The sequence below is a fragment of the Gopherus flavomarginatus genome, chromosome 18 (genome assembly GCF_025201925.1).
Source record: "Gopherus flavomarginatus isolate rGopFla2 chromosome 18, rGopFla2.mat.asm, whole genome shotgun sequence".
In the NCBI taxonomy this organism is placed as follows: Eukaryota; Metazoa; Chordata; order Testudines; family Testudinidae; genus Gopherus; species Gopherus flavomarginatus.
The window spans coordinates 10,219,043-10,245,873 of NC_066634.1; the positions used below are offsets into that span (position 1 = coordinate 10,219,043).

Below are 26,831 nucleotides of genomic sequence, written 5' to 3' on the forward strand. Positions count from 1 at the left end.
ACCACAAGCTTAATATGAGTCAACAGTGTGATACTGTTGCAAAAAAAGCAAACGTGATTCTCGGATGCATTAACAGGTGTGTTGTAAAGAAGACACGAGAAGTCATTCTTCCGCTTTACTCTGCACTGGTTAGGCCTCAACTGGAGTATTGTGTCCAGTTCTGGGCACCACATTTCAAGAAAGATGTGGAGAAATTGGAGAGGGTCCAGAGAAGAGCAACAAGAATGATTAAAGGTCTTGAGAACATGACCTATGAAGGAAGGCTGAAGGAATTGGGTTTGCTTAGTTTGGAAAAGAGAAGACTGAGAGGGGACATGATAGCAGTTTTCAGGTATCTAAAAGGGTGTCATCAGGAGGAGGGAGAAACTTGTTCACCTTAGCCTCCAATGATAGAACAAGAAGCAATGGGCTTAAACTGCAGCAAGGGAGATTTAGGTTGGACATTAGGAAAAAGTTCCTAACTGTCAGGGTAGTTAAACACTGGAATAGATTGCCTAGGGAAGTTGTGGAATCTCCATCTCTGGAGATATTTAAGAATAGGTTAGATAAATGTCTATTAGGGATGGTCTAGACAGTATTTGGTCCTGCCATGAGGGCAGGGGACTGGACTCGATGACCTTTCGAGGTCCCTTCCAGTCCTAGAGTCTATGAGTCTATGAGTAATCTGTGCCCCCCATAAACCACTTAATCCCCACGGGAACCCCTACAGCCAGGATGTTGGTATCTGTCCCCCTATAAATCTCCTAAGCCCTCTGGAACCCTTCCAGTCTGAACGTAGGTATCTGTGACCCCCAGAAATCCCCGAATGCCCGAGGAACCCCTACAGCCTGGACTTAGGTATCTGTGACTCCAATGAACCTCCTAAACCACCCAGGACCCCTTCAGCTAGGACGTATGCATCTGTTCCCCCCCAACCCCCAATCCCCTCGGGACCCCTAGACCCTGGACGTAGGTATCTGTGTCTGCCCCGATTCCCTAAGCACCCCCATTACCCCTTTAGCCTGGACGTAGGTATCTGTACTCCCACCCACCCCCTAAACGTCCCAGCGACCCCTTCAGCCTGGAAGTCCCTATCTGTGACCCCCACGAACCTCTAACCTCCCAAGGATCCCTACAGCCTAGACACAGGTGTCTGAGCACCCCACAAACCCCCTAAGCTCCTCGGGACACATCAGCCTGGATGTATCTGAGCCCCCAGTGAACCGCCTAATCTCCTCGGGACACCGACAGCCTGTACCTAGGTATCTGTGCCCCCCACAAACCCCCTATAATCCCCAGGACCCCTCCAGACTAGATGTAGGTATCTGTACCCCCACAGCCTCCCTGGGACTCCTACAGCCGGGAGTTTCGTATCTGTGCTCCTCATGAAACCCCAACCCCCCCTGTCCCCTCCAGACTGGACATAAGTATCTGTGCACCCCACGAACCCATAAGGACCTGTAGGGACGCCTACAGCATGGACTTAGGTATCTGGGGCCCCGCAAAACCCCCTAAGCCCACCAGGGACCCCTATAGCCTAGAGATAAGCATCTGTGCTCCCTGAACCCCATAAGGGGGGAGGGATAGCTCAGGGGTTTGAGCATTGGCCTACTAAACCCAGGGTTATGAGTTCAATCCCTGAGGGGGCCATTAAGGGAACTGGGGTAAAAAAAATCTGGGGATTGGTCCTGCTTGGAGCAGGGAGTTGGACTAGATGACCTCCTGAGGTCCCTTCCAACCCCAATAGTCTATGATTCTAAGCCCCCCCTGGACCCATCCAGCCTGGACTTAGGTATCTCTGCCACCCAGGAACTCCCTAAACCCCCCAGGAACCACTCCAACCTGGACATAGATATCTGTGCCTCCCAAAAAACCCTAAGCCCCAGGGACCCCTAGAGTATGGAGATAGGTATCTCTGCCATCCGCAAAAACCCCTAATCCTCTCCAGAACCTCTCCAGCCTCGATGTACATATCTGTGCCCCTCCCCACAAACCACCTAAGCCCCCCGGGACCCCTCCAGCCTGGATGTAGGTATGTGTGCCCCCAAAGCCCTAAGCCCCCCAGAATGCCTATAGCCTGGACGTAGGAATCTGTGTCTCCTACAATACCACTAAGCCCCCCCCCCCAGGGACCCCTCCAGGACATACATAGGTATCTGTGCCCCTCATCAAGTTCCTATACCCCCAGGGATCACTGTGCTCATCACAACCCCCTAAGCGTCCAGGGACCCCTTCAGCCTGGACGTAGATATTGCTGTCCTCCAGGAAGCCTTTAATCCCCACCAGGACCTCTACAGCCTGGACGCAAGTACCTATGCCCCTCACAACCCCCCTAACTCTCCCAGGGTCCCGCCCATACTGGATGTAGGTATCTGTGACCCTACGAACCCCCGTAAGCCCTCGAGGGAGCTCTACAGCCTCCACGTAGGTGCGATGCTCTGTGCACTACCCTGTGTGGCCACATGGTGTCACTGTTGCTCCATTCAGGAAATGCTCTGTGCATTACCCTGCGTGGCCACAGGGTGTCACTGTTGCTCTACGGGGGAAATGCTCTGTGCATTACCTTGTGTGGCCACATGGTGTCACTGTTGCTCCATGCGCGAAATGCTCTGGGCATTACTGTGATGGAGTGGGCACTGTCTGTGTGGGGGATGGGAGAGCAGGGGGTTACTTTAGGTGAGGGACAGGACCTAAGCCTGTAACTCGAGCTAGGCAGGGCTGAGAGAGTGAGCACCTTTGCCCGGGAAGGTGGACACAGGAAGGGGTCGGCTGGAGGGAGTTAGTTCAGTTTTGGTTTGGAGCTGGGTAGTTGGAATCAGAGAATCCCAAACTGGGAACTAAGCTTCCTGAACACCCAGAAGGACTCGACTGACGGGTCCTGGTTGTGCCCCAAAGCCCTGCTGTATCCTTCGTTCCTCTTGGCCAGAACAACCCTCTGTTTTCCTGGCTGGCTGAGTCACTGTGTGTCCCTGGAAGAGGGGTGCAGGGCCAGATTCCACCACACTCCATGACACCCCCTAAGCCCCTCTGGGACCCCTGCAGCTGGGACGTAGGTATCTGTGCCCCCCACCAAACCCCTGAGCCCCCCAGGGACCCCTACAGCCTGGACCTAGATCTCTGTGCCCCCCAGGAATCCCCTAAAACCCCCAGAGACCCCTTCAACCTGGACATAGGTGGAACCAGTCTGCCAGGCTGAATTGATAGCAGCAAGGACTGGGTTCAATACATAGGGGTCCCTTCCCTATTACGTAATGCAAACCAGATCGAGCCCTCACCCAGTGACATGGGAAAATTTTACATACACACCCCTAGGTGCCTCAAAGAGGCAATACTTCCCCTCTCGCAATCATAGAATCTGGGAATAGCAGAAAATGTTTAATAACGTGAGATAAACAACATAGCATTAAATTTGGAAAACACCTCAACTAGGCCGTGTCCTTTTCCCTGGGCTGTAGAATCTAGCAATCCCCAAATCACCCCAAGACTCCAAAGTACAATACCTCAAATATTTCAAGACTCCAGCAACCCCATAATCCCCCACAGTCCCGCAGCCCCAGAGTTCAAGAGTCTATCTGCCGGGTTTTCCCCCCTGCCAGCCTGGATAGAAAGGGGCACCTTACGTGGTCCACTGCTGTCTGCCCTGCCTCTCCGTGGGATTCTGCTTCTACCTTTCCGACAAACTGCTCAGCTCAGTCCACCAGCTGCTCTGCTCCACCAGCCAACCTGTGATCTGCTCCAGCTGTCTCCAAAAACTGCTTAGCTTACTTCACTCCGTGAGCCATTCTAAGTGTTCCACAAACTATTTTTTTTCATCACCTGCTCTGCAATATAGTTTCAAACTCCCCTACTATTTAACACAGCACTTCAATGACTTCAGCTCAGGAACCTGGATCTTCAGTTATTAAGAAATTCACCAACCATCTCTACTATTCAACTGTTAAAAGAGAAGATGATGTAATTGGTGTTTCTGGCTCATCCAAGGAGCCCACTCCCTTGTCTAGTGAGTGCCACTCAATTGATGGTGAGAATCCCTGTCTCGAAGCTGTTTCACAGTTCCTCATCCACACAATCAGGGTGACAACACTCCACATCTCACACCCCAACAACAAATAAACTGGGGATACCATAGCTGCCAAAGTAACCATCCCAGGCTGCCGTGGCCATGTCACGCACGGTGGGTGTGTCTATGCAAACATGATCAGACCCTGAAATCCTTTTCCACACTTGCCATAATTCACCACCAGATGTCAGGGTGGAGTTCATCCTGCTTCTGCTTACATAGGTATCTGTGCCCCCCACAACCCCCTAATCCCACCAAGACCCATCTAGCCTGGATAATGGTATCTGTGCTCTCCACAAACCTCTAAGCCCCCTAGGGAACCCACAAGCCCAGATGTAGGCATCTGTATGCCCCACACACCCCTTAATACCCACAGGAACCTTCCAGACTGTAGGTAGGTACCTGTGACCCCTAGAGCCCCACAAAGTCCCTCGGGACCCCTACAGCATGGAAGTTTGTATCTGTGACCGACAAAAACCGCCTAAGCTATCCAGAGCCACCTACCATCAGGATGTAGGTATCTGTTCCCCCCCCAACACACCTAATCCCCCCGGAACCCCTCCAGCCTAAATGTAGGTATCTCTGACCCCACGAATCCGCTAAGGCATGACAGGACCCCTCCAGCATCGACATAGGTATCTGTGCCCACACAACCCTCCTAAGACCCCCAAAACCCCTCCAGCCTAGACGCAGGTATCTGTGCCCAGCATGAACCCTCTAAGGTCCCTAGGACCCCTCTTGCCTGGATGAATGTATCTGTGCCCTTTACAAACCCCTAAGCCCCCCCCAGGATCCCTATAGACCGGACTTAGATATCTGTGCACCCTCACGAACCCACTGATCCTCCCAGCGACCCCTACAGCATGGAAGTAGGTATCTGTACCCCAAAATGCCCCAAAGCAACCCCAGGACCCCTACAGCCTCGATATAGGTATCTGTGCCCCCGCACAACTCCCTAATACCCCCAGAACTCCTCCAGCCTGGATGTAGATATTTGTGACTTCCAGGAACCCCCAAAGCCCTCCCCAGGACTTCTCCAGTCCCTACATAGGTATCTCTGCCCCCCACCAGCCTTCTAAGACCCATAGGGCCCCCACCAGCCTGGTTATAGCTATGTGTACGCCACACAAACCCCCTAAGCTCCCCAGGGCCCCCTCCAACCTGTACGTAGGTATCTGTGCAACCACAAACCCTTAAGTCCCCCAGGGACCCCTCCAGACCATACGTAGGTTTCTGTGACCCTTACCAACTCCTTAAACCCCCAGGGACCACTACAGCCTGAACATATGTATCTATGCTCACCACAACCCCCTAAGCCATCCAGGGACCTCTCCAGCCCTGGCGTAGATATTTGTGCCCCTCTTGAAGCCCCTAATGCGCACCAGAATGTCTCCAGCCTGGACGTAGCTATCTGTGCCCCCCACGACCTCTAAGCCCCCCAGGGATCTCTACAGCCTCTACATAGGCGTGATGCTCTGTGCATTACCCTGCATGGCCACATGTTGTCACTGTTCCTCTATGAGAGAAATGCTCTGTGCATTACTCTGCGTGGCCACATGGAATCACTGTTGCTCCATCCAGGAAATACTCTGTGCATTTCCCTGCATGTCCACATGGTGTCACTGTTGCTCCATGCAGGAAATGCTCGGTGCATTACCCTGTGTAGTCACAAGGTGTCAATGTTGCTCTATGCAGGAAATGCTCTGTGCATTACCCTGCCTGGCCACACGGTGTCACTGTTGCTCCATATGGGAAATGTTCTGAGCGTTACCGTGCGTGGCCACATGGTGTCACTGTTGCTCCATGCTGGAAATGCTCTGTGCATTACTGTGATGGAGTAGGGACTGTCTGTGTGGGGGATGGGAGAGCAGGGGGTGACTTTAGGACCGGACACGTGCTCAGCCTGTAACATGAGCTAGGCAGGGGGGAGGGGGTCAGCACCTTTGCCAGGGAAGCTGGACACAGGAAGGGGCCGGCTGGAGGGAGTTAATTCAGTTTCGGTTTTGGTCTAGGTGGTTGGAATTCAGGGAATCCGAAACTGGGAGTTAAGTTTCCTGAACCTCCAGAACGACTCGATTGAGGGATCCTGCTTGTGCCTCCAAACTCTGCTGTATCCTTCACTCCTGCTGTCCAATAAACCTTCTGTTTTACTGGCTGGCTGAGAGTCACCTTGTGTCCCAGGAAGAGGGGTGCAGGACCGGACTCCCCCATACTCCGTGACAGACACTCAGCCCTTCCGGGACGCCTGTAGCCTGGACATAGGTATCTGTGCCCCCCCACCAAACACCTAAGATCCCTGTAGACCCCTCCATCCTGAGCTTAGGTATCTGTGCCCCCTCACAAGCCCCCTAAGCCCCTCAGGGACCTATACAGCCAGAACATTGTTATCTGTGCCCCATATAGACTCCATAAGCCCCCCAGGACACTCCAGTGTGCACGTAGGTATATGTGCCCCTCAGAAACCCCCTAACCGCCCAGGAAACCCTACAGCCTGGATGTAGGTATTTGTACCCCCACAACCCCCCTATCCCCCCGCCGGGACATCTACAATCTGGATGTAGATATCTGTGCCCCTCACAAAACCTCGAATCGCCCCTGGGACCGATACAGCCTGGACATACGTATCTGTGCCCACTCGAACCCCTAAGACCCCCTGGTACCCCTACAGCCGGGACACAGGTATTCTGGGCCCCCAAAAATCCCCTAAGACTCCCAGGATGCCTCCAGCCTGGACGTAGGTATCTATGCCCCCCATGAACCCCCTAAACCCCACTGGGACCCCTAGATCCTGGAGATTGGTATCTGTGTCCCCCCAAAAACTCTCTAAGCCCCCCAGGGACCCCTACGGCCTGGACGTAGTTATCTGTGCACCTCAAGGCCCCTAAGATCCCTCGGACCCCTACGGCCTGGATGTAGGTGTGACGGTGCTCCCTGTGGGAGCCAGCTGAGGTCTCTTAATCAGGGTGAACTGCAAACAAAACAGGGCAGACAAATCCCAAATGCTGGTGGTGATTTCAATACTTAGATTTACCAAGCCAGCACAAAGCAGCTTCTGTAGGACCTCACTGGTTACTTAGAAGTTTAAGCCACGCAGTTCCCTTAAAGTACCCAGCCTCAGGCCTCCGTCCAGACACACCTGTCAGATATGATGATGATTCCTGAAAATCTTACTTCATCATATAAAAGGAAAGATTCTTCCAATCCCAAAGGATCAGCCACATACTCAGGATCTATTACAACTTAGATTTTACCTAAAATACATGCTATAGCCAATTCTTATTAAGTGAGAGCTGAAGAGCACTCACCCGCAACACACACGCACACACTCGTCCTGGTGTTGGGAGAGGAACAGGAGAAAGGACAAAAGAAGAGATGAAGAGAAAGGAGGGAGGGACAGGTGGATGGAGGAAAAGGTGAAACACAAAGGACAAACCCTAATGTCCCCATGATTCTAAGGGACAAAATCCCAGGTGCTGAATAAAATTCTGCCTCCTTAAGCTCGTGTTTTCCATGCCTAGAATTCAACTGTCACCAGATGGATCAGAGTGAATAGGTTTCACACCTCCAGGAGGCTCTTACCTTCTAAACAGGGACGGCTGTTTTCTAGTAAAATCACTACAAGGGAAGGAGAAAACTGGAAAGAGGTTTCTCCTGGCGCTCACGTCCATGAACCCGAATACTCTCTCAGTCCTCAGACAGAGACCTGGAGAAGGAGACTTGCTGAAGCAAAGCCACAGGGGTCTCTGAGGTTTCCCTAGCCCCTGGCCCCTGACTGATGTCAGGATCTCTCTGTGAGGTCACCACCTGCTCACCAATAGTCTTTGACCAATAGTGTGAGGTCCTGCAAAAGGCCTTTGTGATGTCACTGCCACACCCCGCCCTTGCTGTGCCAATGTCCTGCCCCTGGACAGGCACTTTGGAGCTTTGAGCTACTCCCTGTGGATCACCCCACTCAAGGAGCTTTTCTATAGAGCATCCTCAGATGTCTAAGCACACGAGTGCCATGGCAATGAACTGACACACATGGCACCAAGATGAGATCATTAGTAGACTAACCTATAGGAGAAGGACACCCCAGCATTAGTAGGGGAGAAATCCCTACTGAACATGCATTACACCTAGCAGCCCCTGCGTGGGGTCGGGCAGGGGCTGCGGAGGGGCGAGACCTGGGATAGGGATGGATGGAAAATGTCTGTGCAGCCGGGACATGGCCGGGGGGAGAGGGGAGAAGAGCAGGTGACCCCTGAGGAGCGGGGAGAAAAAGGGAGGGCTGAGATCCCCTCGGAATTACCACTGCCCCCTCCATGGAGACCCCCCTCCTCTCCTGTCCTGCCCCCTTTCTCCCTAGAGAGCAACAAGCAACATCCAGGGTGACACCCCCTTCCCTCAAACCCCTGAGAAGTTCCCTGTTCCCCTCCCCCCATTGTGCCCCATTTTCTCTCCCCTTTGCCAATGGCCAGTTCAGATCTCAGGTTTGGGGTGTTTCCCCCCATTTTCACCTGCAGTGATTTGTCCATGTGTAGGTGGGAAATGGTTCCCCCGAGTGATTTCTGAACTAGGCAGAGGGTTAATGGGCAGAGTCTGGGGGGGGCCTGAGACAGGGACACCTCTGGGCTGGGCTGGGGGGGCCACTCTCTGCTGGCAACAGGGCGTGGGAAGGGCCAGGAAGGGGAGGGGGGAGCAAGTGTCCCCCATAGAGAGGGTCCAGCCCCAGGCTGCTACCAGTAGCACATTCCTATCCTGGCCGGGTGGGGGGGGGCTTTCTCCAGCTGGGACCTGCCCCGTAGGCAGCCCCAGGCTCTGACCGCACCAGCCCCGCCTGGAGCCCCCAGTGAGTGAGAGACCCCGGAGGGGGAGGGAGAGGGAGCACTGGGCCCTGACAGGAAAGTGACTCTCTCCCCTCAGATCTTGGTGTTTTCCTCGCATGTTATCAAATATGCAGTTTGTGACACAATTTCTTTGCAAATCTCAAAGATTCAAATAAAATAACCTAAACATTTGCCCCACTTCTCTCTAGTTGTCTATTTCTAATTGAATATGCCCTGAGATTTTCCTGTCTCTACTAATAAAATAGTAAGAAAATCTCAGATTTACACCTTTTCTCAGATTATTGAACACAAAATGTTTGCAAATGTTGCCCATTTCCTCTTTATTCATTTATCAAGTATTCATGTGAAACACTCAGATTTTACCTCCTATCAACAACTGATATAAAATCCCTCTGATTTTCCACTTTCCTCTCTATAATTTGCAAAATGGATCCAAAATCTCTGATTTCCACCCTTTGTCTTTCATTTCTGAACACTGATCTGAAAGCTCAGGTTTTCCCTCTGTGTCATCATCAAATGTCAATTAACAATCCTCTCAAGTTTTGTGCTGTTCCTTATGTTTCTAAATCCCAAAAACTTCTTCCTTCGAAGGAACCTGTTGCCCTGAGTCGCTCTCCATTCTGGATGTTGCAGGGGATTAAATTTCCCAGTGATTGTCTTTCCCCTCTCCTTTGAGGATCATTTGTTCCCTCTTTTAGCTCTGTTAGATATTTGCCAAAGAAAGAGACCAGCCTGATATTTAATACACATCAAAGCCAGAGGCCTCCCCCTGTTTGGGGATCAGTGGTTCGCAGCTGGTAGTGGGAGAGTTGGCTGGCCCCTTTTCTTTTCTCCAGCCGGCACAGGATGAGGGGGTCACTCTGAGTGCAGCATGTCTTGAGAAGTATCCCATACCACAAGACAAATGGTCTCTGTGAAGGGTTGCTTCCCACAGTGCTAAGATGTAGCCACCTCTGGCAGGATCCATGGTGGCTACTATTTGCTACTGACAGGCCATGGAAATTTCTTACCTATTTTGCCCCTCCATGCCAGGCCTGCACAACATACGGCCCGCGGGCAACATGTGGCCCGTGAAATCTCACTGTGCGTCCCGCAGCCGGGAATCAAAGGGCTCTGGGCTGCCCGTAGCCGAGGGGAATCCAAACCCCCTTAAAGTTCAGCCGCGGCCGGGATTCAAAAGGTTCTGAGCTGCCCGCAGCCGCAGGGAGCCCAGAGCTCTTTAAATCTCAGCCGCGGCCAGGATTTATAGGGCTCTGGGCAGGCGGGCGGGGAGCTCAGAGCTCTTTAAATCCCAGCCACCAGGGCCGGCTTTAGGCCAATTCAACCAATTCCCTTGAATCGGCCTCGCTCCTAAGAGGACCCCGCACCCAAGCTCCAGTACCAGCAAAAGCCAGTGCGCTGTACCAGGGTGGCCCAGTTTCCCCAGGGGGCAATTTAAAAGGCCTGGGGGTCCCAGCAGGGGCTGGAACCCCAGGCCCTTTAAATTGCCACTAGAGCCCTGCTGCTGGAGCCCTGGGGTATGGCTGCGGGGCTCTGGGGGCTATTTAAAAAGTCCAGGACTCCCATTGCTTCTACCTCCCCGGCCCTTTAAATAGCCACTGGAGCCCTGCCGCTTCCCCAGGGTTCCCGCAGCTATTTACAGAGCTGGGGCAGTGGAAGCAGGGGCGCCCCGGGCCCTTGAAATAGCCCCCAAGCCCCAGGCTGCTGCTGCTACCCTAGTGGGAGAGGGGGGAGGAGGAGGAGGAGGAGGCACTCACCATAGAGGATGGGCTGTACCCCCTGTACCTCCACCCCCTGCCCTGCCTGCAGGCAGCCCGTCCCCAGCCAGCCCCTGCTGCACCCCCTGCGCGCACCAGCCCCGCACCTCCTGCCCTGCTTGCACCAGTTCCTGCTTGCAGCCTGCCCATCTCCAGCCAGCCCCACACCCCCTGCCTTGCCTTCAGCCCTGCACCAACCCCTGTCTCCAGTCAGCCCTGCACCCCCATCCCTGTCTCCAGCCATCCCCTGCCACACTGCCTGCCCTGCCCGCACCAGCCCTGCACCCCCTGTCCTGTCTCCAGCCAACCCCATACCCCCTGCCTTGCCTTCAGCCCTGCACCAACCCGTCTCCAGCCAACCCCTGCCGCACCCCGCTGCCTGAAGCCAGCCATTCCCGCACTCCTTTGTCTCCAGCCCTGCCAACCCATGCCGCACCCTCCCTGTGGCCCTGCCTGAAGCCAGCCAGCCCACCCCACACCTCCTGTCTCCAGCCTGCCCCACACCCCTTGCCCAGCCTGCAGCCAGACCCTACCTCTCACATTCTCCCCCTCCTCCACCTCCAGCCAGCCCCATGTTCACTGGTGCCCTGCAGTTCCGAGGGAAGTAACCCTGCACACCTGCTTCAATGAGATGGGCAGGGAGCAGCTGGGACCCACACATGTGCAGCCTAGCACACCCTAAGGGAGTGGCAGAGCTCATTTCTAGTTCAGACCCATCTTTATAAAAAAGAACTTTTAGGTAGGGTTAACATACATCTGTACTTTCCCGGACATGTCAGGCTTTTTGGTTCTTAAATCGCCATCCGGGAGGAAAATACAGACGTATGGTAACCCTACTGGTACAAAAAATACATACTGTGGCAGAACTTTTTATAGGGAACCGGTTGTTAAGAACTGAAAGGCTTTTTTTCCCCCCAATCATCCCTGCGGGGCCCTGCCAAAAATGTTCAAATTGGGCCCCGCACTTCCTAAAGCCGGCCTGCGAGCCACAGCCGGGATTCAAAGGGCTCTGGGCTGCTCGCAGAGATTCCCGGCCGCAGCTGAGGTTTAAAGGTCTCAGGGCTCCCCACCGCCACGGGCAGCCCAGAGCCCTTTGAATCCCGGCAGCAGCTGAGATTTAAAGGGCTCAGGGATCCCTGTGGCTGCAGGCAGCACAGAGCCCTTTGAATCCCGGCGGCAGCTCCAGGGGATGGAGTGAGGCTGGGATTTCAAGGGCTCAGGCTCCCCTCAGCAGCAGGAGCTCTGGGACCTTTAAATCCCTGCCCCAGCCCTGAAAAGCTCCGGGTTCTCCCAGTTGTCAGAGCCCCAGGCCCTTTAATTTGACCCTGAGGGCTCCCAGCCACCTCTTTGGCTGGGAGTCCCTGGTTGATTTAACATCAAGTAACACCTCCCCACCACCAACCTTCCTTTTTGACACACAGCTGTTTTGGTGGGGCGGCGCTTGGGAAGGAGGGTTTGTTTCTGCAGGGCTGGGCGGGGTGTTTCCGCCAGGCCGGGAGGTCCTGAGTGGGGGGTGTTTCCGCAGGGCCGGGTGTTTCGGTCCTCAGCTGTTTTCTTTGGAGTATTGTGGCCCTCGCTGTTGTACTCAAAGTACTGTACAGGAACTTTTCAGGGGGATTAAGGCAAAATGCCACATTTATTAGTATTACAGGTATCAATTAATACTCTATGATATGCACATGAGATATATATCACAGTCATGCATTCACGCACACACACAGACATAAACACACTCCGTCTTGCTGTTGTTACCAACTAGTTGCTCCCTAACTGCACTGGCCAGGTGAGTTAGAAGGGGGAGGGGTGGAGCCGGGCTTCTACCGATCCAAATCGATGGTCCGATGGTGACAAGATGAGATCCGGGGTCCTTCTGCAAGACACCTCGCATTTATAGCAGCTTCCCTCTTATGCAAATCTAGACCAGATTCAAAATCTGGGTCTGCGTCCGTTGGTCTTTGTGCTGCTTTTCTCTGGGTGTTGTCCCAATGCTGCTCAAAGAGGGTGTTTTCTAAAGAAGGTGCTTGCTTCTAATCCCTGAGGCCATCAATATGTCTGCTCTTCTTTATTGGGCCCACTTGACAAGTTGTATTGTCCTTTGCTCTGGCTCCCATTCCCTCTTCAACTGTTGTAGCTGTCTGGAGGTGGGTGTCTTCCAAGCCTCACTCATTCACACCTCATTCAGTCAATAGAGCAATTGATTACAGAGTGCGGGGGAAGATCTTATTCTACTTCTAGCAAAAAGGCACATGTTTTCTTTTACTTTAACTATACTATCCTTAGGGGCTATAACATTTGATACAAAGATTTCTACCAATTTTCTATATAGGGATCTAATACAAAGTTGTAGGAAAATAGAGAGGCAAAATGCCAAGTCATATGAATTACAAAATAACATCATGCCGGATGCAATGTCATAAAGATACTTAATACAGAAAGATACTTAATACAAAATAACACAATGCAACGTTATAAAGATTTATAGAGATAGTTAATACAGAGATTTCTCTACATCACCACTTTACGAGTTGTGCAGGCCTGCTGACGGCATTCGCGGGGCTTCTTGCTCGTGTGGATTCTCTGATGCTGAATAAGGTGAGAGCTGCGATTGAAGGTTTTCCCGCACTCAGTGCATTCGTAGGATCTCTTCCCTGTGTGGATTCTCTGATGCCCAATAAGGTGCGAGCTGCGAGTGAAAGTTTTCCCGCACTCATTGCATTCACAGGGCCTCTCCCCTGTGTGGATTCTCTGATGTTGAGAAAGGCCTGATCTGTAAGTGAAGTTTTTCCCACACTCAGCACATGTATTTTTTTTTGCTTTTCCCTGCAGATTTCCTGCTGTATTCTGGTTTCCTTAAGGCCCTTCTGAGTTCCCTGACAGGAAATAAATTTATCCATTTTCTCCCCTGGCTGGTTTCCCTGCTCTTTTTCTGGTCTGTGCTGACCCTCACACGTCATTGCATCACCTGCTGTGATAGAGACAGAAACCTCAAACAGGGATGGAAAGGGGAAGGCCAAACCAAAACAAGTGCTGGAGAGAGGTCAAATAAAAATCAGGAACTCAGCTCCCCCCAACAGGAGAGAGGAGGGGATCAATTCAGCCTTCACATCCCATCCAACTTCACAGGGGGAAGGGAGAAAGCTACTGCCCGGTGTCTGCTAGCATCTATAGGAAGCCTTGAGCTATATTTACCCTGCGGATGCGACCCCTGCTACGGACAATAATGAACTGAGAGACTTCCCAAGAGCTTTGTAGGGCATCCTAGATGTTTCCTTCAGGCACTTACTAATTCTGAGTTGGTTTAATGTTTCCTCATCTGTGCGGGGAGATCTCAGGATCTCTCTTTCCTCTGAACCCTGGAGCTCTGGGACCCATGGCTCTTCCCCTTGTTCCAGCTGGGAGATCATATCACGTTGGAAAACCAGAAACTCCGCTCAGATGAAAGAAAACAAAGGAGTTCAGTTGATTTCATACAACTTGATCATCAAAAACATTCTATTAATTTATCTTCAGTGCTTAGTGTGACCTAGTGTGCCTGGGGCAGTCCTCACTGAAAATGCCAAGGTCAGAGCAGGCTGAAAAAGGGAGAGCAGATGCTCCCCAAACTGGTGGTTAACACTGAAGTTAAACTCACTGACCAGTCACAAACTGTGCTTCTGATCCCACATACTGGTTAACGAGACTCTGAAAAAAGAAATCACACGGCCCCCTTTATTGCATGACAGTTCTCTGACTCCTAATCAGCAACTAGGTCCCGTACAGTGAGAAGTTATTTAAAAACTCTGCTCACTGTGATACAGCATGGCCAGAGGGCAGCAGGAGAGTGATCCTAATTGGATCCAGGAAGTGGGTGGGTAGAAGGTTAGCCACATTACCCAGGTTTGGATCTCATCCAAAATACCATGCTGCCAGTCAATCCTTTAGCTGTTAAACTAAATGTTTAGAAGAAAGAACAAATGAAAGAATGAAATTAAATTCCATCCTTCCAGACAATTCTTTAGCATCTAAACTAAAGGTTTAAAAGAAAGAAAGACAGGAAGAATTTAAATGGAAAAGCAGTCAGATACATTCCAAAATGGATATATCAGGTTCTTAGCAGTATTGGTGAGTTGCTGGCTTGAAAGTCTGTCTGGAACGCATCCACAGCTTGGATGGGTCATTCAGTCCTTTGTTCCAGGGTTCAGTTTGTAGAGAAGTTGCTCCAGAGGTAGGAAGGGGGATTGAAGACAAGATGGAGATGATGCAGCTGCGCTTTATATTCCTTTTGCCATGTGGCTTGTACTTCCTGTGTCCCAAACACAAGCTTCACAGCACATGGCATGGAAAAGCTTTGGAGGTTTCATTACACAGGCAAACCCCGGCATGTCTTGCTGACTCAATAGGTGTATCCCCTTGGTCCATAGGTTCATTGTACAGCTGATGACCTTCAATGGGCCATCAAACGTGCTAGGCAATGTTGATGCCAATATGTCTGGGGGTGTCACCCAGAAAAACTGCACAAGTCTGGAAATACAGATATACCTTACATATCTGTAACTCACAATACAAAGGTGATAGAAACATAGAAACAAAATTATCATACTTGGCAAATCATAACATTTTCACTACACTTTACATGGCATACCTAGCATGATTCATTGCAATTTTATCAGATTATATTATTTTATTATTAATACCAAAGTGTCTCACAATTTCATGCAGTCTCACACTTGCTAAACTAGTGAATTCCCAGGACCAGTTCCCCAGGTCCTTGAAGATGCCAAACATTGTGCTTATGAGGGATTGAAATACCCACATATCTGCTGGGAACACACACACAGACACTGTGTCAATCTGTACCCCTGTGTTCACTCTTCTAGAAAATTATGATCAATTTTGTACCCAGTATGGCTTGTGAGGTATCATTAGAAAACGCATAACCTACTGAATATTATCCTCCTGTTAAAATGTGTAGTAACACTGTATGTAAAATTGTGAGATTTTACAGTATGATATTACTGAAAAAGTTACAGTTCTGGGGAACACCCACAGACCAGTTCCTCAGAGACAGCAAGCAAACAGCTGGTCAAACAGCCATTCTCCTGCAGGGGGAAGGTGTGAAGACATTAAGGGCTGGTCTACACTACGGGGGAAAATCGATCTTAGATACGCAAATTCAGCTACGTGAATAACATAACTGAAGTCGAAATTCTAAGATCGGATTACTCACCCATCCTCACCGCGCGGGATCGATGTCCGCGGCTCCCCCTGTCAAATCATCAACTCCGTTGGGCTTGGTGTTGTTCCGGAATCGATATAAGTGCGCTCGGGGATCGATATATGGCGTCTAGATGAGACGCCATATATCGATCCCCGAGGAATCGATTTTAACCCGCCGATACGGTGGGTAGTCTAGATGTAGCCTTACATTCCATCACAGGGACCTATTGAGGCTGTTGTGGAAAACGACCACAGGATTAATATTTGAATCAGCTCAGCCTGAGGCTCTTTTCTTGGTTACAAGCACGCAGGGGGCGACAGCTATTGGAATACTGTTCCCGAGCTAAAAATCACACAAGCCTTTTACAGCTTAAAACCACAAACAATGACACATACGTTGCACGTTAATTTCCTTATTTGGAATATATTGCAAAATATGATGCAGGTCAAAAGCAAGCTGAACAATCAGTTTTCCATATTTGGCCTTTCCTGTTATTTTTATTACACCTGGTGATATGGGAGCAAGACTCTCCATGTCTCAAGAAATGTCACTACCAACCTAGGCCATTTTCACATGCTGGGGTGCAATCCAGATCAGCGAGGAGTTGTGTCATCTGTAATCCTGGGTGAGATTCAGTGTTCTGCTGCTGGAGCTCCCCTGTCTGGATACTCCCAGCCAGCGTTCAAGGACGCACTGAGTGTCTGTATGATAAGTAACCCTGGACTGGCAGCTCTGACTCCAGCCGCCTGCTTGTTACACCCCAAGCACATTCTGGTTTGGGTAGAGAAGGCTCAGGGTTTGAGAGAAGGCTGGGGGTAGGAAGCTTCTGTTCATTATGCTGGACCTAACCCCAGTTTTACTTGAGTAAAGAGGAGATATTTGACATTGTGTGATGCTGCTCCTGTGCTCTGTTCCCAAAGTGTTCTGAGGCAGAGGAGGGTCTCTGGTAGTATGTATAGTTACTGGCCTATTGGGGGTGATGCTGAAACAGGACAGGGTACAGATGGCATTGTGGGGGTGGCATGAACCTTCACTCTTCATTTCCCCTTCCAAGAACAGAAGGGACAGGAATCCTGACCCAGCAAGACCATCGTCTCATAGTTCCCCTGCATGACATCTCTGTAGAGGGCTCTCTGAGTGGGGTCCAGCAGAGTCCCCTCTTCCCTGGAGAAATACACAGCCACCTCCTCGAAGGTCACCGGCCCCTGAAAGAGCAGGAGTCCAATACTCAGTACCTGCTGACCCACTCACAACCCCACTATTCACGGAACAGCAGCACCAGGGAAATGGAAGCTCCGGGAGGCACATGTTAACAGAGTCCCACCCCACCTTGCTTACAGCAGCCAGGAGGCATCAGAGGGTAGAAAAGAGAGAACCTTTGTGTCTCCCATCTGACAGACAGAAGCAGGGTCTTCACATTTATCACATAGCTACTAGCCAGAGCTTAATATAGGAGATGGGGCTGTCTCTGGACCCTGATAGTGGCTCCCTGGTAGGAATCCAAGCACTCTCCAAATAAAATATATGGAAGAAAGGGGAAGTCAATCATAAAGAATAGAAGTTAGAAGGTCAGAATTGTAGTGCCCATTAACAAAGGTTTAGAGAAAATAGAGCCTATCAAACTAACGGGATATCCTTATTGGATGAGATCAAAAGTTTGGTTGCAGCTAATAGTATTGATGTAATATACCTAAACTTCCGTAAGGGACATGACTTGATTAGCACAATATTTTTACTAAAAAAACTAGAATGATACAAAATAAACACGGCATACATTAAATAGATTAAAAACTCTGATAGTAAATGGGGAACCATGATCGAGTGGATTTCTTTCTAGCAGGTTCCTGCAGGGATTGGTTCTTGGCCCTGTGCTATTTAACATTCTTATCCATGACTTAGAAGAGAGTACAAAATCATCACTGATAAAGTTTACAGTTGCCACAAAGATTGGGGTTGGTGGTAATTAATGAAATGTCAGTAGATTCAGGCTCCATCACTGAGAGTCTGGGAAGTTGTCCCAGCCCTGGCTGGAGGGTTATTTCCTGTTCCACAAAGAGGGGAAGTTCCATTCCAACTCCTGTGCCTTGAAATTAGGACCTATCTGACACTACACCCCCATATTCATCATAGTGGTATGATTATAATATGATTAGGACATAATTATGATCTATTTTGTAGAAGATGCATCATGTGTGGTGTCACTGGAAAAGTTCTGATTTGCTGAATATGATTATCCTATTTGTGTGCACATATCATGTTCGTATCTGAAGTTATGGATATTGACTCTGGATCTGTATTTCAAATGTGCTTACTCTGGGTAACACCCACAATGAGCCTTTCAGGTACAACAATGAAGAAGCCAGACAGTGCTGATGGCTCAACAAAGACAATGGACTGTGGAAGAGCTTAGCCTTCCTGTGAATGTTTCAGCCAGCCTATGAGTCATGGCTACTATGACTCAGCAGGGCCTGTGACCAGACCACATGACACTAAACTCCATTTTAGTACCTGTATTTTTCCACAAACTGGACTAGGAACTGAGTTTGGAACAAAAGGTTCCCACCATATGGAAAAGCTACATAAGGTGGGGTGTGACATCATCTCTTGGCCTCATTCTCCACACAAGAGAACTTCTGGAAACACCTGAGAAACAAAAACGGATGTGGGGGAAGTGCTGCTCCCAGGATCAAGAGATTTCTAGCTTGTGTATGGAAACTTGGGGGACTGCTTGTACCATCAGTCAGGGTGAGAAATTGCTAATTCAAATTCTATCCATCTAGTATGTTAGGCTTAGTCTGAGTTTTGGTTATTTGCTAAATAATCTGCTTTGATCTGTTTGTTATCACTTATAATCACTTAATCTATCTTTCTGCAGTTAATAAACTTGTTTGATGCTTTATCTTAACCAGCGTATTTTGAGTGAAGTGTCTGGGGAAAATCTCAGCTTGTTGTGCACATCTGTCCCATATCGAGGGGAAGGGGAACTACATTAATGAGCTTGCATTATAGAGATCCCTGTGCACTATAAGATGGTATCATTCTGGATTTATACTACAGCAAGTGTGCAAGGTTGGGGAGTGGAAATTGGCTCTTGTCTTCTATCTGTCCTTGAGTGGCTTAGGTAACGCACTCAGGTAGCTTAGTTGGCTGCATGGCGCCACCTGCTGTTGTGTTGGGTGATAACAGGCCCTGGAGAGGCTGGCGAAATCTCCAGCAAAGCAGTGTGAGAAGGGCCAGCCCAGCGTGAGGGTTAGAGGACACAGCAGTTCCCAGAAGCTCCACAAACTGCCTCCTGGGGGTGACAACCCATCACGCCCTACACTACACAAGTCTCAGCAGGTTTGTCACATGCTGTCCCCTCCCTTTCTCCACCCGAGATATTTCCTGCTTCCCACCACCTCTAGCAATTCCCACCCTCTTATGCATTTACTGCTCCTCAACCTCCAAGCAGAGCCCGCCACCCTGATAATCTCTTACCTGAGCCAGCTCCATTGCAGCCATTTCCTTGCCCCTGGGAGGACGAGATGATCTGCAGCGAAACATGGATGTTATTCTCTGGCCTGCCGGGGTGAAAAGGGCAAGGTGTGAGAATTCAGACTAGGCTTTTGTCCATTCCACAAGCCGATTCCCCCCAGCTTTTCCCCTGCTAATGCACATTCTAGGTTCTAGCACACTGTGAAGCACAGAGTGACCTTATTCCAGTACAGGCCTAGCCCCCTCCCACCAGGGTGTAACCCTCTGACACATGGGGAAACCCTCCCAGTAACAGTCTCTCTCTTACACGTATCAAGTTTGCGGACAACACCAAGCTGGGAGGGGTTGTAAGTGCTTTGGAGGATTGGATTAAAATTCAAAATGATCTGGACAAACGGGAGAAATGATCTGAAGTAAATAGGATCAAATTCAGTAGAGACAAGTGCAAAGTACTCCACGTTGGAAGGAACAATCGGAGGCCAGAGAAGAGCAGAAACGAAGGAGTCACTTTGGGGGATTCTCCCTGTCATTGTCCCCAAGGCAGCTGTCTCAGGTTTACAAAGGTGTTTCATGTTCCAGCCTTTATACAGTCTCTCCTGGGAGTGCCCCTTTCATGGACTGGGCCTAGTTTTAGTTTTTGGTAGTTAACAATCTTGGTTTATTGTTCATCTAACCAGTATGTGTGGATTGAAGTGTGTTGGAAACTCTGTTTGGGATAACAAGCTGGTGCATGTCATTTTCCGCTGATGAAATGACAGACTTCATATGAGCTTGGGTCGTTCAGTAGCGTGCTGGACAGTGCAAGATGCACATTTCTGGGGGAAAGTTGGGCACTTGAGAATTTGCTGGTTTTCTCCTGAGGTGTAATTCATGAGTGGCTGTCTAGCAGCACTCAATACTGTGTAGCTGGGAGTGAGTTACATGCTGGAGACTGTGTGTTAATTGGCCAAGAGGGGCTGTTCTCGCGGGAAAACAGTGGAAAAGGCACCCCATGCTGGAGGACTGAGGGGACAGCTATTTAACAGTCCAGATTGTACTCTGGGTAACATCACAGACACTCATTATGACAGAGCCTCTTACAACACAGAGAAAGTAAATCCATGTCCCAGAAATCGAAGACTCCAGACAGAGGGCAAGTGTCCCTGGCACTGCTTCTTGCTGACAGAGAGGTTCAGAGACAGTGCGAGAATCCTGGGGAAGCTGGGAACAGGAAGCATGGGCTGGCGGGGTTCGGTGGAGAAAGGGAACAGGAAGGGCAGGGATATTACTGAATCCAGGATCTCAGCAGTACTAGATGACAGGATAGCACATAGTGCAGCCCATTGGAAAACACAATCCCAACTATACATACAAAATGATGGGGTCTAAATTAGTTGTTTCCACTCAAGAGATGGATCTTGGAGTCACTGTGGATAGTTCTCTGAAAACATCCACTCAATGTGCAGCAGCAGTGAAAAAAGTGAACAATGTAGGAAATAATTAAGAAAGTGATAGATATGACAGAATATCTCATAGATCATATTTGTAAAAACAGCAAATAAATCCATGATACACCCACATCTTGAATACTGCATGCACATGTCACCCCATCTCAAAATAGATATATTGGAATTGGAAAAGGTTCAGAAAAGGGCAACAAAATGATTAGGGGTATGGGACAGTTATGCCAGACCTAACCCCCAGTTTCACTTGAGCAAACAGGAGATATTTGACACTGTGCAATACGGCTCCTGTGCTCTGTTCCCAAAGTGTTCTGCAGCAGAGGAGGGTCTCTGGTATTATGTGTGTCACTGGCCTATTGGGGTGATGCTGAAACAGGACAGGGTACAGATGGCATTGTGGGGGTGGCGTGAACCTTCACTCTTCATTTCCCCTTCCAAGAACAGAAGGGACAGGAACCCTTACCCAGCGAGGTCACAGTCTCATAGTTCTCCTGCATGACATCCCAGTAGAGGGCTCTCTGAGTGGGGTCCAGCAGAGCCCACTCTTCCCTGGTGAAATACATAGCCATCTCCTTGAAGGTCACCAGCCCCTGAAAGAGTAAGAGTCCAACACTAAGGACTTGCTGCCCACTCACAGCCCCACATTTGTGGCAGAGAAGAGTGAATCAAATGGAAGCTCTGGGTGGATCATAGTCAGGAGAGTCCCACCTCGACCTGGCTCAGAGTATCCAGCAAATGCCAGGGTGAGGGGATGAAGAGAGAGCCCCTTATCTCTCCCAGCATATCCATCACCCCCTACTAGCCACTGACTGATACAGGAGATGGAGCCCCTAGCAGGGTCCAGGGAGAGCTCGCTGGTAGGATGCCCAACACCCTCCTCATTGTGAGGAGCGGGATATGAAGGGAGAGGCAGCTCCAATAAGCCTGACTCATGGGTGTCCCCTTTATATCTCACAGCAGCTGATGGTTAATGAGGTCAGGCTCCAGCACTAGGAGTCTGGTCAGTTTGACTAGCTCCATGTAGGTGGGTTATTTTCTCTCTTCACAAATTAGGGCATTTCCACCTCCAAACCTCCTGGGTCTGTTCCTAGAATCTAGGCCACTTAGTAAATAACTCCCAGCAGGTCTGCCACACCCTGGCCTCCTCCTTCCCCACGCTGTGAATTTCCTGCCCCGCTCCAACCTCCAAACCAGACTCTGCAAACCTTCCCACCTCTGGTGTATTTGCTCTCCCTTTCCTCCAGCAGGAACCCACCAGCAACCCCCCGAATAATCTCTACCTGGACTGACTCCACTGCAGCCATATCTGTTCTCCTGTTCCACGCCAGGCTGGGATGAGCTGGAGCAAAACATTCTGCAGCCTGTCTGGGGGAGAAGGGCAGTTGTGGGCGTTTCAGAACCGGTTTTAGTTAATTTCACATCACAATTCCCCCAGGCCCTTTCCCTGCAGACAGACACCCTAGATTCTGTCATGCTGGGAAATGCTCAATCTGTTTATTACAATTTAGACCTGGCCCCTCCTGCCAGGCTAAGTCCACAAACACATTTTTAACCTCCCTTCTCTCTCCCTCTCACCCCTTCTCTGAACACAAGGCTAGAAAAGAGCAGAACCGAAGGAGTCACTGTGGGGGATTCCCTCAGACACTTACCCCACGGCAGCCACACCCCAGCAGGGGGAATATGGAGTCAGGAACTGGCTTTTGCTCTGTCTGATCCTTGTTTTGTTCACTGGAAAGTGCTTCTGCCCCAGGATGCAGCAATACATGTGTCTGGGTGGACTAGAGAGCTGGAAATCTCTCCCCCACATTCATTTCTCCCACTGCCCCTTTCAGTCTCTCCTTCCCCTGTCCTCTCTCCCTGCCCCTCTGGCTGGGACAGTCCCATTCCTGGGGGCTTTGCTCTCCCATGGCTGGATTTCCTCCTGGCAACCGCTAATGGGAGGAGAAATGAGGTGGTGTTGTTTGTGCAGAGTCACTTTCTTGCCAGACCCTAGGACATTCCCTGAGGTCTTTCAGTTACCTGGAGACTCTGGCTCAGAATTTAGTAGTAACAGGGCCCAGGACTGCCCTAGGGGGCTAGGACCAGCTGCAGAAAGTCATCCCCTGGGCCGGGCAGAGAAGAAGCTTTAATTAAGGTCACTTCCCAGCACAGAGCCCCACTGGGGGAGCAGCAGCTGCCAAGCCTGGTCTCCCAGATCACAATGGAGGCTGCAGCATCTGACCCAGGAAGCTGAACCCCAATATCCTGAGCAGAAGAGGGATAGAGTGTTTGAGCAGCTTCCCTCCTTTAGCTCTCTGGGGAGAGCAGCTAATGGGAGCCCCTCCTCACAGGGAGAATGGCTGATCTCATTTGACCCACTGTCCATCTGGAATCACTCCTTGTCTTTCCATACAGTGACTCTGGATTAACAACGGTCTCAATGACACCGGATTTCAGAAAGAATGAGTTCAGAACGCTGTGGAAAAGGACCATCGTATGGCAGTGCTGACTCCCTTCCCACCTCCCTCACCCACGCAGATCTAGGACAAGGACTGGGGGCAAAAATTTTCCAAACGGAACCGAAAGTTCCTGCAGTTTTCAAAAGAGGAGAAAAGTAAATTCTGTGATTTCACACTAACAGTGTTTGCTAAGTGGACAGAAAGTTATCCCAGTGACAGGGCACGTGACTGGGGAATGGACTTGGTGACCTGGTGACTAGGAGCCAGGACTCTGGTACAAGTTGACCAGAGAGAAGGATCATGGTTAGCAGCAGCCCCCAGACACCTCCTAGTACCCAGAGCCCAGACCACCCAGCCAGGGGCCCCAGACATCCCCCAGCCAGGATCCCATCAGATATTCCCTGGGACGCAGCCCCCAGAGTCCCTGGCCAGGGACCCCAGATACCCCTCAAAGCCCCACCGGGCAGAGAACCCCCACCACACCATGATAGCTAGGTTGGGAATCCCAAAGGGTTCCCCCCACCAAGAGCCCCCAGCAGCCAGGGACCCCCTCAAGGGACCCCCCCCCACTGGGAACTCAGTCCCTCACTGCCTGCCTAGGAACTTCCCCACCCTCCAGAACGATCTACCCTGACATTTTCCTGGGACCCCCTCCTCTGCCCAGTGTGTCCCCCTGATGCTTACAGTGCGACCATCACTCTGCTTCCCTGGCATGCCCTCACCTAGTGCCAGGGATCCCCTCCCCCAGCTCTGTGCACTGGGCATGGCAACAAAACCAGGAAGCAGCGGGGGAAGCACAGACAGAGCCCCTGGCACAGAACCAGGCTCCCTCTAACCCTCTGTCCCGCCTCCCCAAGAGACACCCACCCCTACTGTTCTGCAGCCACCAGGCCCACAGCGATACCCACCTCCAGGACCCATAGCCTCAGGGATGGGCACATCAGAACCACCACCCCCCGAAAACCCCAAACCTCCACAACCCACCAACCTGACTAGGGTACCCCCTGCCCAGCCACCCAGAGGCCTCCCCCTACCACAATGCCCCTTCAGCTGCAATCTCCCCACACAGACACCTTCCCTGCCGCCTGCAAGTGTTACCTCACTGAGTGTGAGAAGTGGCCTAGAAAGTTAAACACCACCTCCTGCTGGCCAGTCACACAGGCAGAGGGAGCCTGGGGAGTACTTCTTTAACAGGAGAATGGAAGGCCTAGAGGGCAAGAAAGATCCACGGCTGTCACTAGCAAATAATAGCCACCATGGATCCACCCAGAGGCGGCTGCATCTTAGCACAATTGGGAAACAACCCATCATATTCAATTAGAAATAAAACAACTAGAGAGAAGTGGGGCAAATGTTTGGGGTATTTTATATCAATCTTTGAGACACGCAGAGAGAACCCTGTCACAAAGGACATTTGATAACATGAGAGAAAACCACCAAGATCGGAGGGGATTTGATGTTGCTATTAAATAACTAGTGGAAAAGGGGGACTGTTGGGACTGGATTTTATATGACTGTCCAATACATAAACAGAATGTGATGGTCCCCCCCCGGCCACGGGCAACCATTCACGTGAGCAGCTCAGAGCCCTTTGAGGAGCTGATTTAAGGGCAGGGGGGGAGCTGGAAGGCTCCCTGGACAATGGAAGGGGGCCGCAGGGGGATTGGGAAATGGGGTCTGGGCAGTCTCCATGGGGGATGTGCTCCTCCCTTCCCTTCCCTGCCCTGGCAGAGAACGGGAACCTCATCCCATCCCACTCCAGTGGGAGCCATGTTCTGGGGAGTGACCCAGGGCAACAATTTCCCACCCAAACAAGGACAAATCACTGCAGATAAAATGGGTGGGAAAATCCACCCCCCATCGGAGAGATTTTAAATTGACATTTGAGAAGTATGGAGAGAAAAGGGAAATCAGAGGCAATTAGAGAGCTGATCATTGGGGGGGGGGGAGGAGAATCTCCCTGGATTTTATAGCCACGTGTGATAATGAGAGAGAAGAAAGGGGAAATCTTGAGAGAATGTGTGTGTGGGAGGAAGTGGAAAAACAGGGACAGGATCCAGTTAACTCACCTCCCTCCCACCCCGGGAGTGTCCTGGCTGCACAGAGGACAGATCTACCCCCCCCACTCCAGTGAGCTCCCCCCCCCTGCAACTCCGGCTTCTCCTCCCCCCTCGACACCTCCGCCCTCACACCAAAGGGGGGGGCTCTGCCAGCGCCTCCCCCTGAGCTCAACTCCTGCTCCTCCCACCAGCCCGGATTGTGCCCTTTAGCCCCCCACGAACCCTGCCTCCAGCTGCCTGACCCCCCCTGCCCATCAATTTCCTGCTCTGCGCCCGACCCCCCCACGCTCCCTGTTACTCCCCCGCCCCGCTCCAGCCCCTGCCTCTGGGGGGATTTGTTGTCTGTTAGAACAGGAGTCTGACTGGCGGCTTCTCTTTCTGGCTCTGCCACCGCCTTGCTGTGTAGGCCCTTGGGTAGGTCACCTCCCTTCTCTGTACCTCAGGCTACTCCCATTTGTCCAATGGGAACAGGGACAGTTCTCGAATTCTGGGCAGTTGTGAGCCTGAGTGAGAAAAGGGGTGTTGAAGCCCTCTGTGAAGAAGAAAGGGGAGTTTCACGGTGTTTTTGCACCAGGAATTCTAAACCAAAACTGAACTAACTCCCTCGAGTCCTTCTGGGGGTTCAGGAAGCTTAGTTCCCAGTTTGGGATTCTCTGAATTCCAACTACCCAGCTCCAAACCAAAACTGAACTAACTCCCTCCAGCCGACCCCTTCCTGTGTCCAGCTTCCCGGGCAAAGGTGCTCACTCTCTCAGCCCTGCCTAGCTCGAGTTACAGGCTTAGGTCCTGTCCCTCACCTAAAGTCACCCCCTGCTCTCCCATCCCCCACACAGACAGTCCCCCACTCCATCACAGTAATGCCCAGAGCATTTCCCGCATGGAACAACAGTGACACCATGTGGCCACGCAGGGTAATGCCCAGAGCATTTCCTGCATGGAGCAACAGTGACACTGTGTGGCCACTCAGGGTAATGCCCAGAGCATCACACCTACGTAGAGGCTGTAGAGATCCCTGGGGGCTTAGGGGTCATGAGAGGTACAGATAGCTACGTCCAGGCTGGAGGCATTCTGGGGGGCTTAAGGGGGTCCGTAGTGTCACAGATACCTACGTCCAGGATGGTCGGGACTCTGGGGGAGTTAGGGGGGTTGTGGGGGCATAGGTACTTGCGTCCAGGGTGTAGAGGTTCCTGGTGGGGATTAAGGGCTTCCTGGAGGACACCAATATCTACGTCCGGGCTGGAGAGGTCCCTGGACGGCTTAGAGGTTGTGGTGAGCACAGTGATCCCTGGGGGTTTAGGAACTTGGTGAGGGGCAAAGATACCTATGTTTGTCCTGGAGGGGTCCCTGGGGGGGCTTAGTGGTATTGTAGGGGACACAGATACCTACGTCCAGGCTATAGGCATTCTGGGGGGCTTAGGGCTTTGGGGGGGCACAGATACCTACATCCAGGCTGGAGGGGTCCCGGGGGCCTTAGGGGGGTTGTGGGGGGCACAGCTATGTACGTCCAGGATGGAGAGGTTCCAGGGAGTATAAGGAATTTTTTGTGGACAGCAGAGATACCTATCTCCAGGATCTAGGGGTTCCTGGGGGCTTAG

At 51.2% G+C, this 26,831-nt stretch overlaps 2 protein-coding genes across 3 annotated transcripts in view; one reads left to right on the forward strand and one right to left on the reverse strand.

Moving 5' to 3' along the window:
• Positions 1 to 26,831, forward strand: part of LOC127036604 (zinc finger protein 560-like) — a 984,895-nt gene that overhangs the window by 644,368 nt on the left and 313,696 nt on the right. The gene's annotated exons all lie outside the window — the stretch shown is intronic.
• LOC127036606 (zinc finger protein 7-like) overlaps positions 13,323 to 26,831 on the reverse strand; it is a 65,298-nt gene continuing 51,789 nt past the window's right edge. The window contains exons 2-3 of the mRNA XM_050927663.1: positions 16,901 to 17,027; positions 13,323 to 14,055 (exon numbers count right to left, since the gene is read on the reverse strand). Coding sequence (XP_050783620.1) covers positions 13,811 to 14,055; positions 16,901 to 17,027 — 372 coding nt within the window. The 3' untranslated portion in view covers positions 13,323 to 13,810. The remainder of the gene's footprint in view (positions 14,056 to 16,900; positions 17,028 to 26,831) is intronic.